The sequence below is a fragment of the Monodon monoceros genome, unplaced genomic scaffold (assembly GCF_005190385.1).
Source record: "Monodon monoceros isolate NGI ecotype Baffin Bay Population unplaced genomic scaffold, NGI_Narwhal_1 Super_Scaffold_8, whole genome shotgun sequence".
In the NCBI taxonomy this organism is placed as follows: Eukaryota; Metazoa; Chordata; class Mammalia; order Artiodactyla; family Monodontidae; genus Monodon; species Monodon monoceros.
Genome location: NW_021703785.1, coordinates 74,169,453 through 74,196,212, shown reverse-complemented (window position 1 = coordinate 74,196,212; position 26,760 = coordinate 74,169,453). Strand labels below are relative to the sequence as shown.

Genomic DNA, 26,760 nt, shown 5'->3' with positions numbered 1-26,760 from the left:
ACACACACACACACACACACACACACACACACACACACACACACACTTCAAAGTTTAAGGACCATGATGGTTGCTCTGTTAACATGTTATGTGGCTTCTGGCTGATGAATCTACTGGGGGCTGAACTTAACCGACAAAAGAAACCAAGAAACAAATGAGAGTCTAGAGTTCAAGCCATATTCTCTTCAAATTTCACTGAATCAATTCAAATGCATATACTAGTATTATAGACATTTTATAAAATAGTTGACATAATAATATGAACAATTATTTTGTTAGGATTTTAATTTTTAAGGCAATAATTTCATCTTATAATCCATCTCACCTCTCCAGTCTAGCAATAGACAAAAATTTGATTTCTCGGGTGCAACGAAAAAATTTTTGGCTTCAGGAAGCCTCAAGTAACACCAAGAAATTTTTTTTTTTTTTTTTTTGCTGTACGTGGGCCTCTCACTGTTGTGGCCTCTCCCGTTGCGGAGCACAGGCTCTGGACACGCAGGCTCAGCGGCCATGGCTCACGGGCCCAGCCGCTCCGCAGCATATGGGATCTTCCCGGACCGGGGCACGAACCCGTGTCCCCTGCATCGGCAGGCGGACTCTCAACCACTGCGCCACCACGGAAGCCCAACACCTAGAAATTTTAACAGCCAACAGTATAAAGTGGCTGAAGACAGGAGTTGCTCTTTTTGAGCAGAGACTTTCAGTTCACTGCAAGTTGAGGCCAGTCATAAATAACAGCCTCTCTTCATACACACGCTACAGCCACCAAACAAGGACATAGTTCAAAAATACATGTTAGTATCAAGAATTTTTCTTCCCATGAAGTTGCTTTTTTTAAATTCTTGCTACAGCAACATAATCACCATCTAAGACCTGAGTTCCTAAAACAAGAGACAATCTATATGTATTCCTAAATAAATATAGTTTTGAAAAAATACCACAGTAAAACAAAAGTGTATTGCTGGATACCACGATGTTCACTGCAGCACTATTTACGATAGGCAGGACATGGAAGCAACCTAAGTGGCCATCGACAGATGAATGGATAAAGAAGATGTGGCACATATATACAATGGAATATTACTCAGCAATAAAAAGAAATGAAATTGAGTTATTTGTAGTGAGGTGGATGGACCCAGAGTCTGTCATACAGAGTGAAGTCAGAAAGAGAAAAACAAATACCGTATGCTAACATATATATATGGAATCTTAAAAAAAAAATGGTTCTCATGAACCTAGGGGCAGACAGGAATAAAGACTCAGACGTAGAGAATGGACTTGAGGACACGGGGAGGGGGAAGGGTAAGCTGGGACGAAGTGAGAGAGTGGCATGGACATATACACACTACCAAATGTAAAACAGATAGCTAGTGGGAAGCAGCCACATAGCACAGGGAGATCAGCTTGGTGCTCTGTGACCACCTAGAGGGGTGGGATAGGGAGGGTGCGAGGGAGACGCAAGAGGGAGGAGATATGGGGATGTATGTGTATGTATAGCTGATTCACTTTGTTATAACGCAGAAGCTAGCACACCACTGTAAAGTAATTATACTCCAACAAATATGTTAATAAATAAATAAATACATGTTAAAAATTTAAAAATAAAACCTTCCTTCCTGAGCACAACTAAAAAAAAAAAAGTGTTTTGCTGAATCTGTTTTCCTACTGGGAAAAGAAGCTCTTTCAATATTAAAGAAAAACAAAACATTTCACAAGATTAAAATTGTTTTTAAAAACCTAACATTAAAATTACTGATTTGGGGCTTTCCTGGTGGCACAGTGGTTAAGAATCTGCCTGCCAATGCAGGGGACACGGGTTCGAGCCCTGGTCCGGGAAGATGCCACATGCCACGGAGCAACTAAGCCCATGTGCCACAACTACTGAGCCTGCGTGCTGCAACTACTGAAGCACATGCTCCACCACGAGAGAAGCCACAGCAATGAGAAGCCCACGCACAGCAACGAAGACCCAACACAGCCAAAAATAAATAAATAAATTTGTGTTTTAAAAAAGAGATACAGGGCTTCCCTGCTGGCACAGTGGTTGAGAGTCCACCTGCCGATGAGGGGGACACAGGTTCGTGCCCCGGTCTTGGGGGGGGGGTCCCACGTGCCGCAGAGCAGCTGGGCCCGTGAGCCCTGGCCGCTGGGCCTGTGCATCCGGAGCCTGTGCTCCGCGGCAGGAGAGGCCACGGCAGTGAGAGGCCCGCGTAGTGCAGAAAAATAAAAATAAAAAAGAGATACAATTTGAGAGCAAATCACAAAAGACAACATTTTAAAAAATAAATAATATTACTGATTTGCATGAAACAACAAAACTCAAGATCTGGTCTTACTCATAGGACAGCACACATAATACAGGCTGTTAGTAAAGTCCATTATAAAGGTTCATTTGTATCATTATAATTCCACATTTTATTGTGCACACCGTAGCGGCACTTTCACATTAATCCACCCCACGAAACATCAGAAGAGACCAGTATCCTAACTACACCGCAAGGAAACGTGCTCACAGAAGGTGAAGCAACCTGCCCAAGGCCCTGCAGCTGAGGACTCCTTCTGGCTCACGCCACAGCGTCTCCCTCAAAAGTTCGTGATCTTTCTCACTACTTATGACTCCCCAAAGCAGTTTTTTTAATATGCTCAACTTTTCGATTTTTACGTATAAGCTCATTTCTTTATACCTTTTGCCATCTTAGGTCAACAACTATGTATTGTGCACGAGGTGACCTGCCCTGCGTCCCAGAAGCTCCACCGCAGCCGGGCTGGGTCTGTCCCTACACCTCGCCCGCCCGCCGCCCACTCCCCAGGCCCCGCCCCCAGCTCACACAGCCAGAATGAAAACCCCACGCGGCTGAGATACATTTAGGATTCGCTTAGTCTTCTGGTAACTCATCGTGCAGGGACCCCCGTTAGCCCTCGACTTCACCAACCCTCGCCAATCTGGCTGCTATGAGTCATGCAAAAGCATCAGACAAATCTATTCCCTCTGCCTGTTTCAATGGGTAACCAACTGTTTCTAACACCATTTTTTAAACGTCATAAACAGATTAAAAGAAATCGACCAATTAAAAGAAAGGAAAAGAAATAGCCGTTTTCCTGAATGAGGCCCATTAGGCACAGTGCATGCCTCCCTGTGAAGCACCATTAAACATCTACTCTCTGAAAGCGCATCCAGGCTCCCTGTGTCCCAATACTTCTAGGTCAAACCTTGGCAGAAAAATTGTTTTCCAAGTTGTTAGTCCCCTAGGCAAAATAAATAAATTCTAAACCTCAAATGTGCAAGCCAAGAATGTTACAAATCTTCCAGCAATTCCTCTAGAAGCATCCTTAACCCACAAACTATAATAAAAGGCAGCTGTGTTTCTAAACATGTGATCAACGTGCCATTTAACCAAGGGGAGGGGGTGGGGGAAAGGGGGATGTTACGTGAAACCCGAGTGATTCAGAATTTGTGGTCATTTGAAAAGAGTTTGAGTACAGCTTAAATACTTAAAATTTCCCTCTGTTTCCATGCTTGGTACATGATTTTTCTCCCTAGAAATTCAGACCTCACATATGAAGCCCGTAAACTTCTATTCCTCCATGACCGACACTTTCCAACACATAAATAACTTCCTGGCCTGGTTCCTTTCCCGTCAAACCACTGGGGCGCCCACTGTTGTGAACACAGTCGTTCCCGAGTTCTTCGTGCTCTGACACCTCTGAAGGGGCACAAATCACTCCCACACATGTTGCCAAACCCCCAACAAAACAACCGCTCGGACTTAACATGAAATTCTATCAGAGGTCTACAAAGATTCTTTTTACCCTTACAATCTTTGAAAAGAATCTACATTTCATTAAAAAAACAATTAGTTTCAACAATTTAGTAACTACTTGGTAGGGAAAAAATCAATTACTTCCCAAGATTAACGTAGTTATTCCCAGTAACTGTTACAAACACAGCTGTGTTGTCAAGGAGTTTAGTACGAGTTTTCCAAATTAAATATAAAATGTGGAAGATAAGCATTTAAAAATCTGTACCAAAAAACATCTTTACTACAGGAATTGGTCTTAATTTTAATGCAAATTAAAATTTACCGAGATATATTATTAAAACCATAAAAAAACACCAAAAAAAATTAATCAAAATAAGCAGGGTTACAATTATTTGAACTAAATTATATTTACATAATTTCCAGATAAGCCCAAGATTTCTAAATTCTCAAAAAACACTTAAAATTATACACAATCACAACCATACCATAAAGTTCCTAGCACCCCTCGAACTTAAAGAGTTTATTATTAAAATGGCTTTCAACATAGTTTTTAATAAAAACATTTCATTCCATTTCCTACTTTCAGGTACTAAATTATCTCAACTTAAAATCTTGAGACCAGGGACTTCCCTGGTGGCACAGTGGTTAAGGATCCGCCTACCAATGCAGGGGTCTCGGGTTCGAGCCCTGGTCCAAGAGGATCCCACATGCTGCAGAGCAAATAAGCCCGTGCGCCACAACTACTGAGCCTGCGCTCTAAGAGCCCTCAAGCCACAACTACTGAGCCTGCGCGCCTAGAGCCCGTGCTCCTCAACAAGAGAAGCCACCGCAATGAGAAGCCCGCACACCGCAACACAGTGTAGCCCCCACTCGCCGCAACTAGAGAAAGCCCGCGTGCAGCAACTAAGACCCAACGCAGCCAAAAATTTTAAAAAAATAAAATAATAAAATAAAATCTTGAGACAAATAAAATTTAGTCTACTAAAGTGATTTTCCACAAATTTTTAAGAAGTCATGTTCCCAAGCACAGACTGCCAAATGATTTGCACATATAAACAAACACGCACTCCTTTAAAACAATTAGCGGCCATGAGACACGCTTCAGAGGCAGAGCAGGTCCCCCTGCGAGACAACGCGGTTCAGTCAGAGCCACTCACCACCTCCTCCAGTGCAGCACTGCGCCCGAAAGAGCACGTGAGGTGTGTCAGGCAGCTCACAAAGGACGAGAAGAGCTCGCTTGGAATGGCGGTTAAGACGTTGCGAGGGAACACAGTTATCAGGTTGCTGATGATGCTGGAGATCCCCACAGCTTCAGAATCTTCTATCTCAATTCTACAACCCAAGGCATGAGCATCAGCGTTAAGTGGAGCAGAGGTAACTCGTTTCCAAACATGCACCCATTCATTTTCAAAGGCACGTCTCTGTGTACTCATTTCAACTGACACATGTAACTCTCCTCTAAAATATAAAAGCAGGGAATCGCTAGTTTCTTTTTTCCTCCACTGTTAATCATGAGGAAGAACTGAAGCTCCTTTTTGCTTCTAAGGGCCAGGATACCTACCCATTGATGGTATTCAGTAAGCCCTCAATGAAGTGTGCGAGATAATCCACTTGGGACCCTTCGTCGGGGAAGATGGGTCCGTGAAGAGAAGCTAACTGGGCGAGGCACTGCAGGGAGTCTTGTGCCATGTCGGAATCTTCTCTGATTTTTCGATGTACCTGTTAGAAAGAATCGCTAATCCATAAACATAAATTCTTCTCTTGTAAGGGTCACGTGTCTATCGTGCCAAATGAGGTGAGAGAAAAATTCACTGTAGCTGAGCATTTCTAGACAACTAATTCCCGAGTTAAACTAAATTTGAAAATTGTCCCTCAGTCCATTTTATGTTATAGGCCATGATTTTAAACATACCAATTAATTGTCAGTGGAGAGCTACCTACATTTTGAAAACTGAACTGTCTCCGGCGTGTTATGACAAAGAAACAGATGCCGGCCAGTCAGACGCGCCGCTTCTTCTAAAAACAGCAGCCACGACAGTCATCTGTATTATGCTAGCTATGCCTCGCTGCAGCTTCTTGCTAAAGTTAGCAAAGTTCGGGCAAGAGCATATAGATGCTGCTCCGCTGGAGCAGACAGTCACACACTCGCAAAACCAACGTGCCCCCCAATCCCTAGAAATTCACTCATTCAAGCAATATATTAACATGGTGTTTCATCAACTCTGATACTGCCTACAATTTATTTGAATCTCATTTTATCCTATATCACTGCTATTAATAAATTTTTTTAATGTTTAAATTTTACTTAAATTATATTTAAATTCGCTTTAAACCTCGCGTAGAATTTATTTCAATGCTGCAATACTGAGGTGAAACACCTGGCATACAGTGTCCTGATGAAGGAAACACTCCCAAAATACTGCTCCCTAATTTTACAGTGTCATTAATATTCTCAGACTTACACAATTAAAACAGACAAGGAAAATATTTTTAGCAGAGAAATCACAGGTAATTGTTTATCTTAATCCACCACATTTACTGTGGCCACTTTCTACTTTCCACAAGGATTTGAATTTTCCAGCCCCTCTTTCCCTACACAAGTCTCTGTGCTTTCTGAGTGTCACACAATTTAAACATTTATTCTCCATCTGTGTCAGGTTATTTCACTCTGACCCCGCAATCATTTATAAATTACTTGAAGTTAGGGTGCTTCCCAACTATGCACTGGTACAGTGCAGGGACACAGGGAATACTCATAAACCCTTAATTCACTGGTTGATTCCATTAATCTTTAATTCCTGAACTGCTTAAGGTTCTAAGAAATTTAAAATATTAAAAACTCGCTGTTAAGTTACAAAGTTAATTTATCTACTGACATGCTGAAAGGGGTTTAGAAAAGGGGTTGTCAAACCACAGCCCACAGGCCAGACCTGGCCTCCTGCCTGCTCTCGTGTGGCCTGTGAGGTAAGAATGGTTTTTACCTTTTTATGTGGTTGGGAAAAACAAAACCAAAGAATAATATTTCAAGACATGTGAAAATTATACCAAATTCACGTTGTAACAGCCGTCAGTGAAGTTTTGCTGTAACTGCTTGTACTGGGAGGCCAGAGCTGAAGCTGCCTCAGAGAACTAATGGCCTGCAAAGCCAAATATTCTACCCAGCCAATCCCTGGTCTAGAACACAAGGGTTTTTCAAAATACATTCTAAGTTTTATATATAGTAAATTTAAAGTACAATCACAAATCCATATATCCATTCTATTCAAGAACTTCTGAACACAGCTTATTCTGAAGTTCCTCATCTGAAAACTGTAACTACATTTCTGTCACCTTGTTTTTTTAACCTTATCAACATTTAAACATGACAGAGACAACGCAACCTGGGACCACAGAGGGCTGCTTCTCCACCCACACAGCCAAATGGTTGCTCGATCCTGGTCCAGACATAAGGAAGCAAAAGAAACAGCCAACATGGATTATGTAATTAAATAAAATAAAAATAAGAAACTGTCCTCAGAGCCTGACTTTACTGGGCATACTTACGTTTCCTAAAATATGAACCACATAAAACATGATAAATCAATGGCTGATTCTTACGTAACACGGTAGATTCTTGCTCCCTTCCATTACAAAGGAATTCTACCATATCTGAACCATGTTACACAAATTAAAACCTGAATTCACCACCTGAATAGGGAAAAGCAGAGGGATAAAGAAAAGCAAAGTCTAGCGGAAGACCCAGGGAGGTGACTGGAGAAGCAAGACAAGAAATACGGACAAGGAATAAAGAAAAGTACGTTAGTTAAGACGCTGAGTTCTATGGGAACACACTGAATCCGAGACGACTTCGGGCATCCAAGTTAAAGCGCCCAGCGCGAGGATTACGAGGCTCTGGGACACAGGAGCAGCCTGTGCTGAATACAGACGAGGAGTCCTTGGTGCAGAAGTGTCGCTCGGTGAGCTACGAGTGGAAAAAGAAGCCCAAGGAACACGTACACAGTCAGCAAAGCTGAGAACTGAGATAGGAACACCTGTATTTATCCAACGAGCAGAGTAAGAAGAGACCATAAATGAGATCAGGAAGAATATGTCAAAAAGGAAAAACTAAGGAGAGTGGTTTCTCCAACACCTAATGGAAAGAAGAAAACTGGAGAAGCTTGTGAACTTGCAGGGGGCAGAAGGCCATCTAAGGTCTCCTGAACCCAGACAGGTCACAGCTGGGTCCCGAGGCCACGACACAGTACACGTAAGTGCAGCGATTCAAATCTAGAGAAAAAGTGACATGCAGTGGAAAACTGCTTCGAATAGGCAATGAATTCACATAATTGAAAATAAACAAAAAAAAAAAGTGAATGAAATAAAAAGATTAGTCACTGACATTTTTCTAACAAATAACAAAATTAAAATTGTTCATAAAGTGCATACATGAAAGTAATAGGCCACAAACACAAAACTGTTAAAATCACAAGGTGAAAGGGGTTAACTTTCAGATGCAGAAGTTATCTGCATGTGGAGGCTCCCAGCTGACAGGAGCAGCTGTCTACTGCGTCCAGACAGCTGTTCAGACAGGGGAGCTGTTTCCAGCACTGCCAGCAAGTTTTTCACCTTTTCAAAAACTGCTGGAACGGGATCCAATTTCAGTCAAATGAATAACACAGAGAACTGAACTTGGATACACATCAAAACAATTTCTGCCAGAGGCAGGCAACAGAATGTTAAAATGTAGTTACAATTATCTTTGATACTGATAACGTTTTTAGCCATCATTTCTCGGATTTAAAGAAGAAAATGCAAGGTAATAGTCTGAACATTTCTATAGAAAAATATTTTTATGTACACCTAGGGGTGAAATTTGTAAGGCTCGTGAATAGTACCTTTAAAACACATGAAAAGGTAAACTATAATTAATGGTTGGGATTTAGCAAAATAGCTTTCTTTTTTCTTTTTAATTGGTCTTTATTTGGACTTTTGCCCCAGTCATTATACCTAACTAACTTGCATGCTTGCCCTACATCTGCAAACCTGTATCCAAAACACACACACACATACTACACACACACGTATTTTCCATATTTTCTCCAGCTTTTGACTATTACATTGGGGGGCCCTCTTGGGCAAACACGGGAGCACATTCCTAACTTCCTGGTGTTTAGTAAACAATACAGGACTACTGAAAGTTACAGCTGAAATAAACTGTTATTCAGTCACTCTAACTGAACCCATGGCTGCTAATCAGTACACAAAAGTGTACTGCTCTAGAACAGCGCTTCTCAAAGTGCGGCCCAGGGGTCCCCAAAGCTTCCTGACACCCTGTCAGGTTGTCTGTAAGGTCAAAACTACTCTCATAACACCACTGAGGCAGTGTTTGCCTTTTCCATTCCTACCGTCACACACCCACGTTCTACGTGACTGTAGAACACTGCAACTGAGCGAACGCAGCAGCACATGAGAGGGCCTGGCTGTCTTCTGTGACACCAGACATTGGAGAGGTCTGCAAAAATGTCAACAATGCCACTCTTCTCACTAAACTTTCTGTCTGCTTGTTTTAAATAACATAGCTATTTGTTCACTGAAATGTTATTTACGTTAACATGTAGTGGTTTGGTATTGCTATTTTTAAGTGAATTAATAAATATTTTTTAAAGTTCTCAGTTTGAATTTTTTAACATGGTAAACACTAATAGCTATAACCCACATAAACAAAAGCCCTTCGGGGTCCTCGATGATTTTTAAGAGCGTAAAGAGGCCCTGAGACCAAAAAGCTTGAGCTCTACGACGTTAAACCCTTCATAATTATATAACATTTTAATAAACCAGCAAAAACATTTCTATATAATCTTTGTTTAAGCAAATATACTGATCAGGAGAGAAGGCTTTGGAGGAGAAAAGCAATCTGTCTTGATATACTTAAAAAAGATACAAAAGCACGCATTCTTCCCGTGTCACTTTTCTGTGGCTTCCCTGTGGCGAGGGAGAGCAGGACTTACGGTAAAGAAAAGCTCCATGACCCTGCTGTCCAGAAGGGCCTCCCGCCAGGACTCCGTGGGCTTCAGGAGCACATTTTGCGAGGACTCAAACATGGCTATATAATGTCTTCCCAGTTAGCTGGGGTCAAGGTCAACCACAATAACATTCCGACTTTGTCTAAAATGTAAGTATATCCTAAATATAACGGAGCCATCCAGAAAGAATGTAATGGGAACAGTTTAAGCCTCTTCACATATGCTACATAATTCACGCCTGAAGCTAAGGAATAAAAGGCATTAAGTGCTGAAAAAAAGAATGCTAGAGGAATGTAGATAACAGTTTCATCATAATTATATATCATGCTGCAGGGGTACATAAAGTCTGAGCACAGGTGATCTGAGTGGTGGCAACAGGAGGAGAAACACTAACGCAAAACAGATGCCAAAACACATGCAAGAAAAGAACCAATTTCTACATGTTGATCCCATCACGTCCCCCAATATCTTACAGCAGCTAAAACCACTTATACAGAATGTGAGTTTCATACAGTCTGCTTGGAAAAATAGCATTTTCCCAAAAGAAATACACTTACTGGGAAACAAAAAGAGAACAGGAGGAGCAAATAGACATCCTACCGAAGAAGAACTTCCAAACATCAGATCATCCAACTCCACACAAAGACAATTATCACTTTACATAAAACTCTATCCCAGGCTAAAAAGCAACGCTTATGATGTTCAGGTGTTCACTGTCAAGCTGCTTCAAACAGAACACCGTCTTTACCACACAGAGAGTAACCATAAAATACACCTGCAGGTGTTTGTGAACATAACTCATTCAGGGACACAGACACGTAACTGAGGTTTCAGGAAAGGAGAAACCTGTCTGGGCACAGACAGCGTTACGCCCCTTCCACACTCATCAAATGCCCAACTAGACCAGGGGTCCGCAACCCCCGAGCCGAGGTCCAGCATCGGCCCCGCGGCCTGTTAGGAAACGGGCCACACGGCAGAAGGTGAGCGGCGGGCGAGCACGTGAAGCTTCATCTGCCGCTACCCCCCCAACCCCCCAACCCCGCCATCGCTCGCATCACCGCCTGAAACACGCCCCCCGCCCCGCCCGTGGCAAAACCGTCTTCCATGAAACCGGTCCCCGGTGCCAAAAAGGTTGGGGATCCCTGAGCTACACCATTCTCATCACCCAATGAGAAATTTCAACAAGTTATCCAAACTACGGTGTGCAAAAATTAGATATAAGTTCAAATTCTACATGTTCATTAAAGCCCAAATCATTAACAGAGAAAATTAAAGGCAACGCTATGGAAATTTTTTTAAAAGATTTTTGTTTAACCCTCTTTTAAAATAACTAATATTATTTTGTGTCTGAAGAGCAAGAAGGGGCACCAAGAGTTCTTTCAGAAAAGAAGCCATTGCTTGTTTTTGAACAATCACTCCAGAAATGTTCTGTGACTGCACTTAATTGCTGAATAAAAGTGAAACTCAAACCAGGTTCGTTTAAATCTCACTTTTCTCTTCCTCTGTCTGCCCCCTTGTGGAGAGCAGGGAGAACTGGGGCCAAAAGGAAGGAGCTGCCGGACTCTGAAACAGCAGCAGCGCGGGGCCTCCTGACCCAGAGCCACTGGTGTGTCCGTAGCTTCTAGAACGACTTCATCTTCTCGCGAGGCACCTAGCTGGTGTGAGATTGTTAGTACTGGGCTCTCACCCAGAAGAGAACACAACAGCTAAACACTAGGTCTTTCCATGTGTTGTCTAAAAACGGGGGCTTGATTATCCTTTAGAGAAGCAAACTGAAATGGTGGTGGGTGAAATCTGATGTCTGGGATGTGCTTCACAGTAATCTGGGGCTGGAAGAGCAGAGAGGAAATAAAACTTACAGCTGGTGAAGCTGTATTCTATTTTTGTGCACCTTTGGAATTTTCCACAGTAAAAGTTGGGGCATAAAACAAGGAGGCTCGGGCTTCCCTGGTAGCGCAGTGGTTGAGAATCCGCCTGCCGATGCAGGGGACACGGGTTCGTCCCCCGGTTCGGGAGGATCCCACATGCCGCGGAGCGGCTGGGCCCGTGAGCCATGGCTGCTGAGCCTGCGCGTCCGGAGCCTGTGCTCCGCAACGGAAGGGGCCACAACAGTGAGAGGCCCGTGTACTGCAAAAAAAAAAAAAACAAACAACCAAAAAACAAGGAGGCTCAAGCACATGAAATAAAGCACCTGAGAGTAAGACAATAAAGTTTTTGTACTTCATAAAAAATATTCCACTTCTTTTCCAGGTTAATTCCCTTAATTTTCAATGTCCTATTTTTTCAATTAAAAGGCAATTTTTTGGTATATAAATTGTTCAGTAATGAAAAGTATTTATTAAATACTTATATTGAGTTCTACATTGAACAAAGATGCACAAATTATGACAATCTAGTTACATTTTTTAAGGAGTCGCAATCTGACATTAAAATGGTAAGAAACTTTATGTGTCAGACACCCAAATCTAACAAACAAAATATGTGTATCATCACTAAACACTTTCCATGAGGAAAATAACAGAATGTCTTAATACTTTATCTGCTCACTAACGGTGTCATGATTTTACTTTTACCTTAGGTGGGATGTGAGACAGAGTCACACTGAACCGTAATGAAACGGTCAGGCCACCTGTCCTGGGTCTCGTTCGCACAGCCACCTGGGCAGAGCAAATGCACGCAGCCCTCAGGTGAGGAGCAGCGGAGGCCCCTCAGAGGCACAACACAGAGGAGGGGCGCTGGGGGAGGACGCAAAGAGTGGTGTTTATGGACTTTGCTAGTCTTGGAAATGTGGAAAAGCTCGTTTCAAGCGAGTGAAGAGCCCTGCAACTGACCAAGCCTGCCAGTTACAAAACAACAGGGGGTTGTCCAGGTCCTTTAGCACGTGAGAGTTGATTAACGTCAAAGATTAATAAATATTACAAAAGGAAATGAGACCTAGACCAAGATCTCTTTGCTATCTTTCATTCAATTACAAAATGTGGACACTCCATAAATACTTGTAGATATCAGTTACTTATATCAAGAGGAAACAGAAGGATGTAAGTTTGAGAGAAGCCTTTTTTCCAGCTATGAGATGGAATTAAATGCAATTGCTCACCTAAACATCAGGTGCAAAATAATCCTCAAATCTTTTATTTATTTTTTTTAATCCTGATGTTAGCTTCTCTTCATCTTGGCCTGTTTTAAACACACCATTCCCAATGCCCAGTCTGTATGGCCAAATGTTCTTAAAAAGCTGACGACCAGCATGGTTTTAGAATTGTCATTCCTTACATGTTGCCCACAGCACAAGAAGATCTGAGACTTTAACATCTGACACAATCATAAAATACTTTTCTCCAATAATTATTTTAAAGTTCCATGTGAGTTTTATTTTTAACTCCAGACCTGGAAAGGATCTTTACCTCTGGCATGACATTTGCCTCCTATTAAGAAAGCTCACTGGTAGCGCTCCTGGCGAAGAGGCCACACTAACTGTTCTTTGAAGAGTTACCCTACAGCACTGCAGACTAACCCACCTTCCCTTTTACCAGCCAGCCTAGCACTGCCACCCGGTACCAGTTGTTCATAATAAGAATGAACACATGCTCCAGTGTGTACAGTGAGACACAACCGTATGACTTAGTTATAAATAATCTCTCTCTCTCTACGAAAAGAACATGTAATTATCTTCAAAAGCATTTTAATACAAACTTAACATAAAAACAGCAAAAAGAACAGTAATGAATGGAACAAATTTTTAAGAACAGTGCTATTCCAACAAGAAATACATGTTGTAGTCAGCACACTGGACTGTGAATCTGCTGAAGGTGCTGCCTGTAAAGAGGAGGGAATAAGGGCCCTTCTGTGTTGCCTGAAATACTGTTATTAAGAAGGCGCATGCACTACTTTTCAATTAAAAAGCTAGTTAGAAGCTTATCACAGTGTGAACAGACTTTCACATGCAGATCTGGACCGTTTCTGCACATTCAATTCAACTTTTAATTTGGTATTACCAACTATTTCTGTATCTATGTATAAGTGACCCCAAAATACCACTTCTCCCCAGATAATTCTTAATGTAGAATACTTTAAAAACAACAAGGAGAAGACCATCACTAAAATTCTATCACTTCTCCTCTTAAGACAATATTTTTTTAAATGATTTAAAATTTAAATCAAGCAGTATTTCCTCCTTCTTTCCTAGTTTTGCGTCTTCCTTTATTCCTTCTCAAAAATCTTTACTTTTTTCAAGTTCTTGTTTAATAACCTGTAATTCTCTCCAAGCCTAGACTATCATATACAAATGTTAATCATGTTTCTCTCTTCCTGATATCCAAAAATAACTTTTCCCCAAAAATTGTTATACAAAGCAATAGTCTCTAACAGTTTTAATAAAACAGCAGGTTCCTATTTAAAAGTTGCAAAAGTTTCAGTTTACAGAACTACTTCAACAGCCATGTCATAATATCAACATTATATTGCTTTATTTTTATCCAAATATATTACCAATAAAAGAGAAGTCTGACAATGAAGTGATTATTTACTAATTGATCATTTATTATATGCTTGTTAGATTTTAGGAGACGTAAGAGTCACACCAGATTGATACCATTAAATAGCAATCATTTACCAAAATTCAAATCAGATTTTAAACCAAGAGTTTTCTGGGGCTATGGCTTTACATATTTTTCTAAAATAAATACTAAACTCAGGTAATTTATATTTTGTATCAGAATCATTCATTTTGTGATCAAATAAAATTCAACCCACGTGACAGCCATAGAGAGCTGCTTTCAGCCTTTAATAATCCCATGTCTTTTTAAAAATCTGTCATCGCATCAACATCACTTCACCTTGCCGTGTTTTCACCACTTCGAGAACCAGGAGCTACCATACAAGGACTCTCCTGTCACTGGACACCGTACAAGCCCGTCTGTGAGCAAGGCTGCAATTCTGAAGTCCGAAAACCCAGCCCGTCTTCTGAGCTCTGTGCTCTCAGTCCCCTGGAAATCGGTCACAGCTGGAAGTCAACTCAACCTCGCACACACACTGAAGAATTAACTCTCCGTCTCCTGGCCCTTCTCCCACGGCCATCCTACCGAGCTCTAAAGCTCTCTGCTGGGGAAGCTCACCCGCTCCTGAGAAACCAGAGGCACAGACACGCAGCACCTGCCCTGCCCTGGACACGCCGGCCAGCACCACACACACCTGAGGAGCCAGGGGGACAGAGCTCAGCCGCAGCGGCCACGACTGCCACTGGATAAACCCACAAAGTCTTCTGTCTCAACCACACAGTGTGACCTGTAAGTGCATGCTCTTAACAGAAGGGGGGTGGTCACCTCTGAAACACACCAGGCCTTCCACATGCAAATGAGGTCTAGTCCATCTATGAACACCTTCTGTATGGGGATCATCTTGTGGTGGTGACCGACAGTAAAACAACGAAAGAGGCGCACAACAGCTACAAATTACCCTCAGGCAAACATGGCAAGTCTGAAAATCTCCACTGCCTATTCTCATAAGAACTTCACAATACAGGAAGATCTTGTAGCAACAATGGACATTTTACAAAAGGAATACTTTAATTTCCCCATATTCTTTTTATCCCACCTCATTAGTAAAACAAAATTTCAGAAGCAAGGGGAAGCCCAGCTTTTCTTCTTATATATTTAATCTCTGTCACTACTACCTTTTCTAACAACAAAAACTGCTATTTCTGGCACAGCACAGAACCACTGAGCCCGGTCTCACACAGCACTTAGTCCAAGTAACCAAAGTCCTTTGAAATAAAGGAGAACTGACCTCACCTGAATGTTTTCCAAAGCCTTGCCTCCAAATAGTAACGTTGGCTTTACTGGAAATCCTAATTTAGGTGAAAGCTTCTGTGTCCCGTTACTATTTTATGATCTAGTTAGCTTTCCCCAAGAGCTTGAGTTGAAAAAATTTTTACCAAAACCAAATCAGATACACAAAAATAGAATACCAATAAAAGGCAGTGTAACCAAACTAAAAAAAGAATTATTACTGAAGCCAACATACCAAACATACCTGCCAAGCATTCTTATTACAAAACGATATTGTCATTTATGATTAGCATTGCCAAAACCCCGAAGCATTTATGGACGCTAGGTGAGCTAATGGCTAAACAATACGAGCAGCATGAACAGACAGCCAAGAACTGAGAGACTACTTCTGAATCACCTTGTCTCAATAACTAAAACATATCTATTTGTTAGGCATCTGTTACTACATGCTAGATACTGCACAGTGTGGACAACACAGTGGACAAAACACGGCCTGTGCTTTCCTGAGCCTCCAGACAAGCAGTAAACAGGTACTGCTCCAGCAGGCTAACAAAAGGAAAATTACAATGGACAAGTGGGCCAAATGGGAGAGAATTGTGTATAACATGCATATCAGGAGCTGCAGCAGGGGCTTCCCTGGTGGTGCAGTGGTTAAGAATCCGCCTGCCAATGCAGGGGACATGGGTTCGAGCCCTGGTCCGGGAAGATCCCACATGCCGCGGAGCAACTGGGTCCGTGCGCCACAACTACTGAGCCTGCGCTCTAGAGTCTGCAAGCTACAACTACTGAGCCCACGCGCCTACAGCCCATGCTCCACAACAAGAGAAGCCACCGCAATGAGAAGCCCGTGCACCACAACCAAGAGTAGCCCCTGCTCACCGCCAACTACAGAAAGCCCACACGCAGCAACAAAGACCCAACACAGCCAAAAATGTAAATTAAAAAAAAAAAAAAGCCACATCAAAAGACACCTGACCTGGTCTGGAGTGAATGACGGAGGCACAACTAGGAGGCAAGGGAAAAGTTCACCTGCAAAGGTGCCAGGGCAGAAGGAAACTTGGCCTGTGAGTGCAGCACCAACAGAAAGAGGACAAAGAGAGTTCGGAGAGAAAGGTAGAGACCAGACCACCCAGAATCCTAGCGCCCATTTGTAAATGGGGTGGTGGTATAACAGAGGATCCTAGGACTAGGGTACTTTCTTTACACAATAATAATCTAAAACAGAATGAAAAGCAGGTGGATTTCATCTCAGATCTTTCAAGACAGTAAGACCAGGGCAGAACGGCCAGAGCAATTAGCTCACTGGGCCAGGAGATGATTTTAACACCTGCCAAAGCCCAGGAGCTATAGACTTTGCACCAGGCCTGGAGCGGAGGATGCTTTCCTAAATCACCTTCTACATGTATAAAACCTACATGTAATAATCCTTTAAGAAAAATAATGGTTTGCAGGGACTTCCCTGGCGGTCCAGTGGTTAAGACCCCACGCTCCCAACGCATGGAGCACGGGTTCCATCCCTGGTGGGGGAACTAAGATCCCGCATGCTGCATGGCACTGCCCCCACCCCCCAAAAAAAAGGTTTGCAGAAGACATATACACAGGAAATCCAAAAAAATACTATTTGAACTAAAAAATAAGTTCAGCAAAGCTACATGGTACAAGATCAATATACAAAAATTTGTTTTTCTATACACCATTATGAACACAAAAATAACTGTAAAATCAACTCCATTTATAATTGAATTAAAAAATAAAATACTCAGAAAAAATTTAACAGAAGAAGTTCAAACTTCTACTCTGAAAACTATAAAACAGTGTTGAAAGAAACTAAAGATCTAAAAAAATGGAAAGACATCCCATGTTCATGCATTGGAAAACTTAATATTTTGCCATTTGTTAACATGGCAGTTCTCCTCAAACTGATCTACAGATTCAACATAATCCCTATCAAAATCCCAGCTGCCTTTTTTGCAGAAACTGATAAACTGATCCTAAACTTCAAATGGATATGAAAGAGACAGAGAGAAGACTAAATAATCTTGAAATACTGTTACATTTACAGCCAGGTGATTTTATACAAGGGGGCCAAAACAATTCGACTGGAAAAAAAAAATACCTTTTTCAACAAATGATGCAGGAACAACAGGATCCTGTTATACCTTATATCTCCACAAAACGTAAACTGGATCACAGACCTACCGTATGACAGACCTACATAAAACTCTTAGAAGAAAATATAGGACTAAATCTTTGTGACCTTAAGGACAAGAACAAAGTCAGAGAACTGACACAACTCAACTTACTAAATCTACAATAACCGAGACAGTATGGTATTGGAGAAAGAATAAATAGATCAACGGCACAGAATACAAAAACCAGAAACAGACCTACATACATGAAGTCAAATGATCTTTAACAAAGTAGTAAACTGCAATGGAGCCAAAAAAAGTCTTCAACAAATGGTACTTAATTACTGGACATCCACATACAAAAAAAAAAAAAAAAGAATCAAGATACAGATAGACCTTACGCCTTTCACAAAAATCAATTCAAACTGGATCATAGACCTAAATGTAAAATGTGTAACTGTAAGGCAGTCCAGTGGTTACAACTCCATGCTTCCAATGCAGGGGGTGCAGGTTTGACCCCTGGTCGGGGAACTAAGATCCTACATGACACACAGCGTGGTCAAAAAAACAAAAACAAAAACAAAAACAAAAACCTGTAAAATTCCTAAAAGATAACATAGGAGAAAATCTAGATGACCTTGGGTTTGGCAATGACTTTTTAGCAAAATAACAAGGCATGATCCATGAAAGAAAGAATTGATAAGCTGGACTTCACTAAAATTAAACACCTCTGCTCTGTGAAAGACACTGTCAAGAGAATAAGACAATAAGCCACAGACTGGGAGGAAATATTTACAAAAGACATCTCTGATAAAAGACTATTATCCAACATATAAAAAGAACTCTTAAAATTTAACAATAAGAAGACAAACCATCTGGTTAAAAGTGGACCCAGGTCCTTAACAGACACCTCACCAAAGAAGACATACAGGTGTCAAATAAGCACATGAAAGGATGTTCAACATCACATGGTCTTTAGGGAAATGCAAAGCAAAACAATGAGATACCACTCCACCCCTACGAGAAAGGTCCAAATCCAGAACACTGAGAACACCAAACGCTGCTGAGGGTGTAGAGCAGCAGGAACGCTCCCTCACTGTCAGTGGGAACACAAAATGGTGCAGCCACTTCGGAAGACAGTTTAGCAGTTTGTTACTAAACATACCCCCCCACACACCAAACAATCCAGCAGTTGCACTCCTTGGAATTTACCAAAAGGAGCTGAAATTTTATATCCACACAAAAACCTGCACACACATGTTTATTCATAACTGCCAAAACTTGGAAGCAACCAAGCTGTCTGTCCTTCATTGGTGGAATGGCTGAGTCCACTGTCATCCAGACAGTGGAATATTAATCAGCGATATAAAGAAATCAGCTATCAGTCATGGAGGAGCATGGAGGAACCTTAATTGCATGTGACTCGGGGAAAGCCCATCTGAAAAGGCTACACACTGTATGATCCCAACCATATGGCGTTCTGGAAAAGGCACAACTGTGGAGACAGTGAACAGATCAGCGGGTCCCTAGCGTACGGGGAGAGGAAGGGGTGAACAGGTGGATCACAAAGGACTTGCAGGGCAGTGAAACTACTCTATGTGAGACAGCAACGTGGATACATGTCATTGTACATTTGTCCAAACCTACAGAACACCAAGAATGACCCCTAATGTAAACTACGGACTTTGGGGACAATGATGTGTCAATACAGGTTCTTCCATTATTAAAAAAAGCCCCCCTCTGGTAGGGTGGTGATGACGGAAGACCATGCACGTGTTGGGGAAAGGGCACATGGGAACTTTCCGTACCTCCCGCTCAAGAGTGCTATGAACCGAAAACTGCTCTAAAAAACAAAAGTCTATTTTAAAAAATCTTTGTGACCTTGGATTATGCAAAGCCATCTTAAATGTATCAAAAGCAACAAAAGAAAAAACAGATAAATCGGACATCAACAAAATTAAAAATTTCTATGTCTCAAAGGACATCATCAAGAAAGAAGACAACCCACCGAATGGGAGAAAATATGTGAAAATCATACATCCACTAAAGAATTTGTGTTATATATTCAGAGTTCACAAAGAACTCTTACAACCCATAAATCTTTTCTTTTTAAAGATTTTTTTGATGTGGACCATTTTTATTTATTTATTTAAAAATTTTTTATTTTATTTATTTGTTTTTGGCTGCATTGGGTCCTCGTTGCCGTGCACAGGCTTTCTCTAGTGGAGGTGAGCGGGGGCTACTCTTCGTTGCAGTGCGCAGGCTTCTCGTTGCGGTGGCTTCTCTTGCTGCAGAGCACAGGCCCTAGGCGTGTGGGCTCAGTAGTTGTGGCTCACGGGCTCTAGAGTGCAGGCTCAGTAGTTGTGGTCCACAAGCTTAGTAGCTTTGCAGCATGTGGGATCTTCCCGGACCAGGGCTTGAACCCGTGTCCCCTGCACTGGCAGGTGAATTCTTAACCACTGTGCCACCAGGGAAGCCCCTGATGTGGACCATTTTTAAAGTCTTTATTGAATTTGTTACAACATTGCTTCTGTTTTATGTTTTGGTTTTTTGGCTGCAAGGCACGTGGGATCTTAGCTCCCCTACCAGGGGTCAAACCCGCATCCCCTACACTGGAAGGCAAAGTCTTAACCACTAAACCACCAGGGAAGTCCCACAACTCGTAAATCTTAAAAAGACGAATAACCCACAAATGACGTTAGGGCAACGAAGTTGCAGTCAGTCACCGCCCACCACCACTCTCTCTCCAGTGCTTCCTACTCCAGCAGACTCTTCCTCCTTCTCATCAACCGTCAGTGATCTGCTAGGATAACTGGATATCCACATGCAACAGAATCAAGTTGCATCATTATTTCTCATGATATACAGAAATTAACTCAAAATGGATCAAAGACCTCAATATAAGAGCCTATATGTAAGAAGTCAGTCTTAGAAAAGAACACTGGCATAAGTCTTCATGGCCTTGGATCAGGCAATGGTTTCTGAGACAGGACAAGAGAAAAAAAAGACATAAATTAAATATCATAAAAATTAAAACTTTCTGTGCTTCAAAGTTCACCATAAAAAAGTAAAAACAGGGACTTCCCTGGTGGCGCAGTGGTTAAGAATCCACCTGCCAATGAAGGGGACACGGGTTCGAGCCCTGGTCCGGGAAGATCCCACATGCCGCAGAGCAACTAAGTCCGTGCACCACAACCACCGAGCCTGCGCTCTAGAGCCCGTGAGCCACAACTACTGAGCCGGCGTGCCGCAACTACTAAAGCCTGGCACCTGGAGCCCATGCTCCGCAACAAGAGAAGCTACTGCAATGAGAAGCCTGCACATCGCAACGAAGACCCAATGCAGCCATCCATAAATGAATGAATGAATGAATGAATAAATAAATAAATGTTTAAAAAAAACAAGGTAAAAATACAACTCACAGAAAGGGAGGACATATTTGAAAATCATTTATCTGCTAAGGGACTTTTATCCGAAGATATAAAAAATTGTTACAACTCAATTTTAAAGAGACAAATAACCCAATTTAAAAATGGACAAAGGATATGAATAAACATTTCTTCAAAGAAGATACACGAATGGCCCACGACCACAAAAAAGATGTTTGATACATTAACCACGAGGGTAATGCAAATCAAAATCACAATGAGATACCACTCCATACGAAATAAGACAGTTATAAACAAAAAACAGATAACAAGTGTTGACCAGGATGTGGAGAAATTGGAACCCTCATATAATGCTACTGGGACTGTAAAATGGTACAGCCACCTTGGAAAACAGCTTGGCAGTTCCTCAAAAGGTTAAACAATGAGTTTCCTTACGATCCAGCAATTCCACTCCTAGGTATACCCAAGAGGAATGAAAATATTAAGTCCACACAAAAACTTGTACTACACAGGAATGTTCATAGCAGCATTATTCATAATAGCCAAAAAGTTGAAACAATCCAACTGTCAATCAACTAATCAATGAATAAATAAAAATATGGCATATCCTTACAACAGAATATTATGTGGCAATAAAAAGGAATGAAGTGCTAATGCATGCTACAATATGAATGAATCCTGAAAACATCAGGCTAAATGAAAGCCAGTCACAAAAGACCATATATTATATGACTCGGTTTATATGAAATGTCCAGCATAGAGACAGGAGACGAGTGAGTGCCACGGGCTGGTGAATTTGGGGGAAACAGGGAATGAACACTAACAGATACAAGGGCTTCTTTTCTGGGGTGATGAAAATGTTCTAATGTTAACGACAGTCGTGCTGTACAAGTCTATGATCGCACAAAGAACCACTGAATTGTATCCTTTAAATGGGCAGATGGTTTGGTATGTGAAATACATCTCAATAAAGCTGTTCTAGAAAATAACCAATTATCACTGCAACGGACACTACCTGAGCACAGGCACAGACAAAGTGGGTCCGTGCAGGTATTTTGTTTAAGGGAGCTCAGTGTTTAAATTTCTTAACATTTAAAAGAAAACTTTTAAATAATTAGAGTGAACTCTTCATAGAACATCTAAAATAAGTCATTCATTCCTAAAAATTTAAACCCAGGTTGTTTCAGTTAAAACTTAGAACAGTGGGACAAACCAAAAGGACACAGAAGTCAGGTGACAAGGGCCAGACCTGGCACAACGTGGGCAGCAAAATACACAATGACAGCAACAGACTACAACCCATTCTGAAGAAGAAGAATCCCTGAGTCAATACTGGTATAAATGAATAAATCAGTGAAGAAAGGAAACCTCTTCTTTATGGCAGAAAGCTGCAAATAAGCACAAAAGGAGATGATGGGATCAGAAAAATCACCAATGTGCAACGACCGCACCAACTGTTTCAGGCCAGGAGTACCAAGGGATGCTAGAACTAATGGTTGAAATTTTAGGAGGAACAGGGTATTTATATAAAGTATAACACCACAAATCATTTATTAATTACAAAAAGGAACAGCAACTTTACAATGGAAAAACCTGGCACACACCACCTTAACCAAAAGATCAAAGAGAAACCCCCCCGCTCCCCGCAAATGGGACAAACTGGATCACACTCCTCCTGACATAAAGGAACCACTACTCAGTAGTCCTACGAAAATGAATAACCCAAAACTATCAGGAGGGAACATCCAACAGACCCAAACTGAGGGGTATTTTTTTAAAGTAATTGATCTATACACATCAAATATGTCAAATTCATGAAAGACAAAGAAAAGCTGAGGAGCTTTCCAGATCAAAGATGACTTCGGACAACTAAATACAAAGTACTGAAAACAGTTACAAAAGGTATTAGTGAGACAACTGACAAAATTTGAATATGGGCTGCAGATTAGATAATAACAATGTGTCAACATTAAATTCTTGGTTTTGAAAATCATACTAGAGTTTTGTAAGACATTCTCCTATAAGAACCGCAGTGCAATTTGAAAATTCTTGATCACAAGAAAACAAACAGTGAAGTACTCAGAGGTATATGGGTATAATGTCTGCAAGTGCTCTCAAATGATTCAGAAGAACTGTGTTTAAATATACACATACTGTCATACAAACGCACGTACACGTGTGTGTGTGTGTGTGTGTGTGTGTGTGTGTAATGAGAGACAGAGACAGGAAGAGTAAGAAATGGGACAAAATGTTAACAGCAGGTGAATCTTGGTAAAGGGCATACGGCAATTCTCTCAACTACCCTTGTAGTATTTCCTGCATGCTTAAAATTACTTCAAAATAAAAAGATACAAAAAAGATAGCAGATTACAAAAATTATGAATAGGAACTGATACTGGTAATTTAACACAGACTCATTTAACACACCATTCTAAATGATCAAATAGATGTGATCCAAAGCACACAACGTATTTTTTACAAGGTCTACTTGCTATTCTGTCTATCCTAAAAGACAAATCGTATTTTAAAAAGACATCAACTCAATATATTAATTAAGTTAAATATGATCATTAGACCTTTTTCAAGGTATAAAACTAAATAATTGGGACTTCCCTGGTGGTGCAGTGGTTAAGAATCCACCTGCCACTTCAGGGGACAAGGGTTCGATCCCTGGTCCAGGAAGAACCCACATACCACGGAGCAACTAAGCCCATACGCCACAACTAATGAGCCTGCGTTCTAGAGCCCGCAAGCTACAACTACTGAGCCCGCATGCCACAACTACTGAAGCCCGCGCGCCTAGAGTCGGTGCTCTGCAATAAGAGGAGCCACGACAATGAGAAGCCCGTGCACCACAACGGAGAGTAGCCCCCGCTCGCTGCAACTAGAGAAAGCTGCGCGCAGCAACGGAGACCCAACGCAGCCAAAAATTAATTAATTAATTAATTTAAAAAACTAAATAATTATTCAACTCCTTCCCAGCTTATTGAACAGCAGATCTGCAAGTAACCGCCAAAATTAGAAATTATGGCAGAATTGGGTTCCTTGAAACTAGTTTTCTTAATTAGCACTGACAACGCAGCTTCGTTTAATTCCATTGCCATATTCTTGTCCCACACTTAAGCTAATCCACTTAAAGGAAGGAATGCTTAACTGTAGCTGTTACCCAACAAATGGCTGCTGTAGGAACACGTATAGGCACAAAGAAGCTCACTCGTAAGCCATGAAACAGAACATTGTACATGAAGAGCAAGATCTATGATGAATTCTTTCCTTCAGCAACACTGTAGTCCTGCCTATCATTTTTAGATGACAAGTTTTCCAAAGCTCTATCTACATGCTTTATAAAAATATTTTATGTGTGTATCTTTAGACAAACTTTGTTTCCAAACTCCCAGAGCACTGTTTCCCTTTACAAAACAGTCACTTTTCAGCCAACTGAATTTTCCCCTAAAACAGAGACTTTAAAATTGGCTACAATATATGCAGTGTAACTTTCCTTGATTTTCCCATATATAATTAATGTTTTGATAGCTCCATATGGCCTGTTACTTTTTAAATCTGTCTCAAAGTTTTTCAACATCTTTCTTTTTTTTTCCCTAACAAAAACTAGAGCAAAAATTAGATAGCAAAACACAAAGGGGAAAATTTTTTAAAAGCAAACCTAAGAAAATATGTGCCTCTTAACAGCCAAAAGGAATATAGTGAAGATATAAAATTGACTATTAGCAGAAGGAGGATTAGCGACTAGGGTAGAAGGGGGCATGACTAGCCTCCCTGTGAGCTCTGCCCTGCAAGGCAGCCACTCACCACGACCGCCTCTGAGAAAGAACTGAGAACTCGGGGCTCCCGTCAGAGACCTAGCACCCTACATGGCATCTTACAACTCATTTTCTATTACATGAATGTATTAGCTTGAAAACAGAAGAAAGAGTTACACCCCGCCCCTGCTCCCTTTTAAACCTCACAGTTTACAGCCCAGGTAATTAGCTCAGATATGTGTCGGTGAGTGCAGGGCTCCCGGCTCATCCTCGTCTCTCAAGTGGCTGGATGTCTATGTCCTGTTTGCTTGTCATCTGCCCTTTTCTCCTAAATAGACCCCCACCGCCGTCCTCCTATTAACAATACCTAGAACAGGTTAAAGTAAACTCCCTGTAATTTCCTATACCATAAGCAGTATACCAGATCGAGAAGAAAGAGCACAGCACAGCAAGCTGAGGAGGAGGCTTCAAGGAGGCTACCAAGAGCTCAATGAACAGGAGCTAACTCCTGAGTGTATTTTAAATGTATTGTTTCCTTCAATTCACTCAACAATCCATATCCTCATTTTACATTTGGAGAAACTGAGACTCAGAGACGTTAAGTAACCTGCCTGAGATTGGCTGAACCTTGAGCCTGGATCTGTGTGACTCAACTATGATACATACGGGCAGCCCACCGTACATTACTGCTTTTAATCTATCAAGGTAGCGATGTTCTAGAAAAGCAAATCATAAACTCTGAACTAGAATTCCATTTCTAGAAAAGCAAATCATAAACTCTGAACTAGAATTCCATTTCTAACACAAATTTCTCCACTTTAGTAAATGATAAAAAAGGAGACACTTTGTATCAATAATATAACCTATTTAAACTTAATTTGTATTCCTAATAGATAACCTGCTAGAAATGGAATTTTCCTATTTTTATACTGGGAACACTCTCCAAAGGGTAAACATGTTACTACCTTATTATCTACACTTGAGCAACTGTAATCCACAAAGATCAAATAGAGAACTCCAAACCCGCCTTAAGGAAAGTCAGTCAAAATCTGAATGGAATTTACATGTTACAGGAGAAAATGATTCCGTTTCTTGGTAAAATGCACTTCCCACCTCTTTCCCTTCCCTTCCTAAGGCATACTCCTATCCCTTAGTTAGCAACAGCCCAATGACCCACCAAATGTTTCCACTTATTCAACCCTCTTCTACAAAGTTATGAATGAAATTGAAAATTTTCTAAGTACTCTACTGCATTGTGGTATTATAAAATAAAGTAAAATTCCATTTCTAAAAGATTCTTATTTTCTTTCAAAAAGCATGTTTCATAAATCTGCAGAGATAAAGTAATTTTAGCCATAATTAATTCAATCTATGAAAGTGACCACACATAAACCGTTCGGTTGTTGAAAGGATATAGTTTGGAGGAAGGAAGTTCCAGCTCAGGACTTGGTTGGCGAGGGCCAGGTAGCGCTGGAACACAGATGACATCTGGGCGCTGAGGTGCTCCCGCCTGCTGAATTCCTGCAGGACTTCCACCGTCAGCAGGAAGATCTGACGGAGGTCTTCTTCCTGCAGTAAATTAACCACACGTTTTTGTATCTAAAGCTTATTCAAGATATGTTCCCTTTTAGAACCATAAAACAAAACAAACAAATAAAAACCTTAAAGTTTCCAACGGAAAACATCGCTTCTTCAAGGACATCTTCCATTTTTAGGCCTGCTTATATGCTACAGTGATGCCGGTCTGAATACATTTACCGTCACATAAATGCCACTCCCTAGAGAAGCAGGTCTTGACGGCCACGACAGAGCTGAGGGCTCAGCAGCTTCAGTGGGAGCCCTCGGATTGAAACCAGTGCCTTCACACAACTTTACTTCAGAGCCAAACAATACACACGAAACAAAGAGCCCACACCATCTGCAATAACACTG

At 41.2% G+C, this 26,760-nt stretch overlaps 1 protein-coding gene across 5 annotated transcripts in view; it reads right to left on the bottom strand.

The window, feature by feature from the left end:
• XPO4 (exportin 4) overlaps nucleotides 1–26,760 on the bottom strand; it is a 110,507-nt gene that overhangs the window by 48,972 nt on the left and 34,775 nt on the right. For all 5 annotated transcript variants that reach the window (XM_029209885.1, XM_029209883.1, XM_029209884.1 and 2 more), the window contains 4 exons: nucleotides 26,244–26,397; nucleotides 9,749–9,861; nucleotides 5,323–5,480; nucleotides 4,919–5,093 (listed from right to left, as the gene is read on the bottom strand). In XM_029209885.1, the coding sequence (XP_029065718.1) occupies nucleotides 4,919–5,093; nucleotides 5,323–5,480; nucleotides 9,749–9,861; nucleotides 26,244–26,397 (600 nt within the window). The remainder of the gene's footprint in view (nucleotides 1–4,918; nucleotides 5,094–5,322; nucleotides 5,481–9,748; nucleotides 9,862–26,243; nucleotides 26,398–26,760) is intronic.